General features: G+C 34.5%; 1 protein-coding gene across 8 annotated transcripts in view; it reads left to right on the forward strand.

The window, feature by feature from the left end:
* The window catches only part of LOC145685686 (MBT domain-containing protein 1-like), a 70,282-nt gene extending 64,236 nt beyond the window's left edge, over positions 1-6,046 (forward strand). For all 8 annotated transcript variants that reach the window (XM_081758104.1, XM_081758100.1, XM_081758103.1 and 5 more), the window contains exon 16: positions 5,101-6,046. In XM_081758104.1, coding sequence (XP_081614230.1) covers positions 5,101-5,268 — 168 coding nt within the window. In that variant the 3' untranslated portion in view covers positions 5,269-6,046. The remainder of the gene's footprint in view (positions 1-5,100) is intronic.
* The last annotated feature ends 742 nt before the right edge of the window (positions 6,047-6,788 follow it).

Genomic DNA, 6,788 nt, shown 5'->3' on the forward strand with positions numbered 1-6,788 from the left:
TATTTTTATCAATAAATCTACTTGAATTTATCAAAATATAAATGCCTGAATTGAATAATTTTGTATTTCATAGAAACACTTAATGAAGTGTTAATGACATTTAAAGTGAAAAAAAAAAAAATCAGTTAAACGAATTATAAAGAAAGTTCCGTATATATCAATAAAGAAGAACGTTAAAACAAGTAGTAGTAATCGCAGATGCTATTGTATGCGCTGCAGATTCTGTTGAAATTTTTGCATGTTTTGGAAAGTAGTTGATCGCTTACTAACTAGTCGATCCATAAATTGTGTCAAAATAAATAATATGTAACAAAGCTGTCCGTTAAGTAGGACACAACACTTCCCACATAATGAGATCAGAATGTTAGCCTGAGCCTTGTCTTTGCTTTATAAATTGGCTGTCATTGGTCTAAATGTTTAATCATCACATCACTCAGCCTTGCAGAATGCTTATTTTCATTTCTAATAAAATTTAGTTTTTTTGTAAGTCACGTGTGAATTTCTTCACTTTCTAACTCTGAACGAAGTTTTGTTGAAATATCCGTGTATTGCCTTAAAACCACTAGTTCTGAACCTAATTTCTATCACGACCCGATTTCATCACATCCTGTTGCCAGCGACCCCTTACAATTTCTGGTTTGTAATAAGCTTGTGTGGGATTTTTAATATACCTATTATGGAGATAGCATGATATCCATCTATTTCTATAATAGTAGAATCCATTTCTTGTATATAATGGATACAGTAACTTCCCTAAAAGCGAATGGATTAAAACCAAATTCGGTCAGTTTATTCATATTACAAATATCGAATCCTATCCGTCCTACTGTTTCGAAATGGAGGCCTTAATTTTGAGTCACACGATAAAAAATTAAGTGATTTCTAATTTTGGTTAAAAAACTTGGACAGTTATTTAAACAAGTTATGGAATATTTTAAATCACTTGATAATGTGCGTCACGAAGATTGAACCGGACATTGCCGCACTAGTGAAATCACACCATGCCCAGGTATCTTATTAGCTTTCAATCTTAATTGTATTTTAATATGCAGGTTTTGTTGAATTTTTCTGGTATCTCAATATGCAGTTCTCATTAGTTTCGTATCATACCTTTTTCATTCAAATTGATTTTTAAACAACTCTGCACCTGTTGAAAATGTTTACTAGACCTATTTTTTGTTGTTCTTAACAGTATGTATAAAAATGAAAATATGCCTATCACAAAAAAATTCAAAATAATTAAAAATATTTTCCGGTATTAGATTCGGTATTCTCTCTTCCGCTTATCTTCGCGACCCTTAGATTGAGAAACCTGCCTGAAAATAATGGTTAAAATGATCCCTAAGCCTTTCTAGAACAGTATAATACCTTGATTTATTTTTGCTGATAATTTACCGCGTTGTTCACATGAATGGAAATCACTGACCGTCATAAGACACTCATCAAACTATTAGTGAGGAAGCTGAACATTTCTTCCCTCGAATTTTATGTTATAAATCAAAGAAAGAGCATCCGTACCATATTCTATATAAATGTGAATTTAGTAAAATTCTAGGAGTAAAAATTAACGGCTGGGTTGGACATCGAATTACCATGCTGGTGTGTTAACATTTTTGACCAGCCACACATTCTCACTCTTGTGATTGTTATAAATTTTAAGAATTTAAATTTAACATACAAATTTATAATGGGATACATTTTTTGCATTGGCTAACATTGTCTGTAATACAAAGTCTGTCTCAAATAAGTGAGACAAGTTGAGCGGGCCAATCAAAAGGGTCGAGGCTGGGTGTAGGGAGCAGGACGGTTGGTTGGGATTGTTAAGTATATGCTCAGACCCAATTCAGTTGCCTACACGGCATTATAGCGTTCGGATCGTTAGCAGAATGAGAAATGCTTTATGTCTCGCGTAGGGTGACCATAATTTTAACAGCTAAAAACGGGACAACAACAACAACAAATAATAATAATAATAATAATAATATAAATAACAATAAGAAAGAAAGAAAGAAAAGAATAGTAGTAGACCACTAGTGAAGCGAATTTTTTACTGAATTCGGAGTGTAAATAAACACAGCAGTAAAACCATAAATCATATTCGTATGCAAAATTTCCGGCTAAGAACTCAAAACTTGTTACACTACATAGGAATTAAAACTATATAATAAATTACCCAAATGGTGAAAGAAAACCAAATTTGCAATTTAAAATTCATTTTAAATTATTGTAATATAATCACCTGATTTGTAATATAGAGGAGTAGATTAATCAAACTTTTTTATTATAAGACAAAAATTACAATTTACTTTCTGTGTCCAGCAAATATATATTACTTACAAACGGCAGTTATTGAAACATTTTGTTTCCTGTGACGAAGATATGAACTCAAGAGTTTCTAAGACGGATAATTGATTGAATACATAAATTACTCCAATCGTACTTGCTTGAAGTTCCTGTTACATTCAGTAAATCAAGTTTAGAAACTTGGGAAGTCCAATATTGCCATCTCATCAAGATGCTCATTGGGGAGGGGGGGGGGGGCGAGCAAATTAATTTCGAGTAGACTAAACCCAAATTATTTATCAGAGTGTAGGAATAGCTGTAGCTAAGGATCACTAATTTTAAAATATCTGCATGTTGTCCTTTGTGCACACGTCTGAAAACAAATACACGATTCCTGTTTCCGCATTTAAATTGCACAACAGACTGCTCGGGATGCATACGGTTCTCAGGAGAAAAAAAAAAAAAACCTTCTGTAGACAACGAACACCTCCTTGCGTTTTACTGACTTTTCCAGTATTGCCAACACCCAACCAATATACTTGCTCGCTAGGTGCCAAGCTACCAGCATCTCTCGCCATGCCCGTAAAGTCTGGGTTTATTATTTACTTCCTTCACTTGCACAAAGCGGGACAAGTACTACTTTTTTCCATCTACTGACGGGACGGCCGGGACACGCCCCGAAAACGGGACGTGTGGTTGCCCTAGTGTTGCGTCATAGTGGAAAATGCAGGGCAGTTTATATCGGTGGTACGCAATAAAATTTGCCATTAAGGTGGGTAAATCCAGTACCGACGCGCTTGCGATCTGGGGAACGCGACTGTCGAAAGCACCAATGTACAGATATGTAACGTTGAAAAAAGGGAGAAAAAAAAAGCTGAGAACTAAAGTTCCACCCACTGTACTCTCGTGATCTGGGTCCAATCGATTTGTGTGTGTCTCGAGATGCTGAAAGGACGCGATTTTGAGAAAGCACTGCGATGCGTGCTCTGCAAGACATCTCATGCCTTTCTACGATTAGTAGTAGTATAACTGCTATTCAGATCTGCTCCTGTCACCAACCATTGGATACTTTCGAAACAGCTTAGCTTATCTGGCTAAAAGATCGTAGAACATCTACAAAAAGGAATTGTAGAACTCTTCCCTGTTCGGTCTCCACAATGAAACGAGTGTGAAACATTGAAAGGTTCGGATGTTTCGTCTGAAAATCCCCGTGGACATCCAGAGAATCGCTCAGACCGCACACATAGAAACAATATGAACACATGATACGAAAGCATATTTAATAATATACTTGTTTATTAGATGCACTTCGCTACTTTGACAAACAAAAAATTACACTTCACATCTCAACAACACATAATACCCCTTTTAAATCTTTATCAGATATATGCACGAATAAAATTTTATATTTTGGAAATCATTAAAAGCACTTTTCTCGCACCACGAAATGATGCACATTGAAATCAATGCTGTGAGTAGAACTGGGAGTAATCCCACGACGTAAATTCGAGGTTGCCGCGATGATAATCCAACAAAAATTCTTAGTGGCATAACAATGGAATAAGTACTTGCAGTCGCAATGTATAATCGTGTAATCCAAATGATTGATAGGAACCGATAATTACTTACGCGAACTGGGTCAAAGGAACGAGGAATTAACTAAATGGGGCTAGTTGCTAATGAACTCGTTGGACGACTGTATAATAATGTATGAGCGCACGTACAGTTTCTAAGTTGGTATCTGGAGAAAGACTCCTTGAGTTGAGGTACTCGGGGTGGAAATCGGACTGACCAGCTCTCTTGAGATTGGGAGTTCATTTTAAAATATAATTTGGTTTAAACAACCTATGAATATGCAAATTAAATGTTGAAAGAATTTGTGTTCATTTGCAGTTCACTGGCCACAATGGAGAAGAGGAGGAGATTAGTTCAAACGTGAGAACTTTGCGATAAGAAGGTGTTCACCAATATTGGTTGGCGAGTAACAGACGTTTACTGCACCTGGACTAATAGTATTTCCATAAGTAATCGAATAAAACACTAATTCAGTTTCAAATAATTATATAACATAGTCTGTGCATAATAATTAGTAAGAAAGAACACTGAAATGTCTAGATGGTCGGAACAGAAATCCTCACACATGTAGTTCAGAAAATGAATAGCCCCTTTGTTAGTCACTAAAATCTTTTTCACTGTAAAACAACGTTTCGCATATATGTATTGGTAAACGAAGAAAGATTCTTTTGTTTTTACACGTGAGAGAAAGTCGTTGTTCGCTGTTCCCATCGAAGAAAAGAAGTGAATTTTGTTACAAGAATAAAATATAAATCGAAGAATGGTTTCTGTCCTTAACAAATATACAGAGCGTCCAAAAATTACTTATATAACGCGGTAACGGTTATAATAGCAACGCTGGAATCTCTGTATTGACGCTCAGAATCTATATTGAATAATATTAAGTGTCTTTGGACCTATTGGTATTAACTTATTTCTTCTTAGAGACCTTATATAGTTGATAATGTAGTCTTCAATTGAATATTGCGAAATTATTATTATGAAGCATTATACAGGATTGCCGTTAAGCTGTTGATGGCAGAATAACTGCTTTATTAAGTACAACACGCTTTTCTTTTGATTTTTTGGTTATTAGTTAAACAATGTTGCTATTAATTTCTTAGCGTAAATACAAAATGTAATGCTAGTTATTATTACTACTACTACTAATAATAATAATAAATTTACGTGCTTCATTTTGTTTACTTATAGGATAAAGTTTTTCATCATTGTACTTATGTAATATGTTTTATCTTTGTCTAGAAAATTGATGGGAAGACTCTTCTGACTCTTACCAAAGACCAGATCATTGACCTGACGGGAATGAAGGTTGGCCCATCGTTAAAGATCTATGATCTCATACAGCAGTTGAAGATCAAAGTGAACCCTGCTCAAGAACGGTTGAAAGCGAATTTGAAGAAAATCTTGTAGTGTTCCGTGAGTGTAGGTGCTTTCGTGGAGAAAATGTTCGTTTTTTCTTCTATGAAAATAGTGTGTGCGTGAATGTGTGTGGGTGTGTGTGTATACGATAACATAAGTGATGTATTTTTTACACAACTTGTCTTCAAATTTCTGAAAACAAGCTAGTGTTCAGTGCTTTCAATAACGAAATCCTGTATTTATGGTAATAGTTTTTTATTTATATCTTCAGCTACGTAAAGAGAAAATCCTATTAAAGCCAGTACGAGTGTGGTGTAGTGTTTGAACGTCGTTTCGCTGGGAATGAGTTTTGTTCATGTGATCCATTCACTTGGTAGAAGTTCCCGAATAGCTTTCGTAAAAGTGGAGAACACTGTATATTGCATTTAAAGGGAGATTTTTAAGAAAATGTCTTTCTTCTAAGCATAGTAATTGCTTTACTATGAACATATTTATTTAAAGTATGACGGGAGGGGAGTCAGTAAAAAATTCTGAAATGCAATAGAGAAAGGAAAAGATGATGATTTCGTGAAGTTCTTTGCCTATAGTACAAGTTGTCAGAAAACTTTTAGGCAAACCGTGTTTAAATATTAATTCGTTTAAAATATTTTTATTACAATCATATTGGTATTTTAAAAAAGAATTATTTAAAATAAAGATTGTATTCAAATGAAAAAGTATGTATATGAAGTTTTCTTCATTTTGCACATTTAATTATATATTATGACAATATTCATATGACATTAAATGGGCGACTATTGATTAATATATTTAGAATTCAGAAACCCTATTCAAATTGTCTGATTTTAATTTATATTATTATCTGCCCCCTGTTACGTTTATTGTATGTGAGTATAGTAATAGTAATAGTAAGTCACTGAAGAAAAGAAATCGTAAGTAAAAAAACTCGCTGAAAATCCTCGTATTGTTACATTGAGAAATTCAGTATTTCGGCTGTAGTCACCAGAAGTGCTCACGAGAAGTAAAGGTATGTTAGATTTATGAACGAATTCCAGTTTTATCACACAGTCGTGGTTAAATTCTGTGTTGAAGCTAGAGATACTTGGTTCTGAACTAAGGATATCTCACAAAAAGCTTACAATCGGGAAGAGCACAGTGGTAGCTTAACATTTCTGGCCAACACATCTTGGATCACATACTATTGAATAGCGAAAATATATTACTTAAACTATAAATTCCATGCGCGGTCATTCATTTGCTAAACGTAATATTATGCTTCGTCGAGGCGAAATGGTTGATGTTTCCGTATATAAGCGGGTTTTGAATTCCTGTTGGCTCAGATCTTGCAGTAGATCGATGTCGAATGTAACCTCGGTGTCACTGTGAAATCATGTTGTTTGGATCCCACAAAGCTCTAGGTCCACATTTCATGTATCTTCGGCGCTGAAAAGGAACCTTAATTCCAAACAGTGGAAATACATTTAAAGAAATAATAACCACCAGTATATGTTACTGAGAAATGACCACAATAGTATTTGTATGTTTAGTGTATGGTTAGTAAAACACTGTTG

The sequence above is a fragment of the Thermobia domestica genome, chromosome 5, assembly GCF_964235325.1.
Source record: "Thermobia domestica chromosome 5, izTheDome1.hap1.1, whole genome shotgun sequence".
In the NCBI taxonomy this organism is placed as follows: Eukaryota; Metazoa; Arthropoda; class Insecta; order Zygentoma; family Lepismatidae; genus Thermobia; species Thermobia domestica.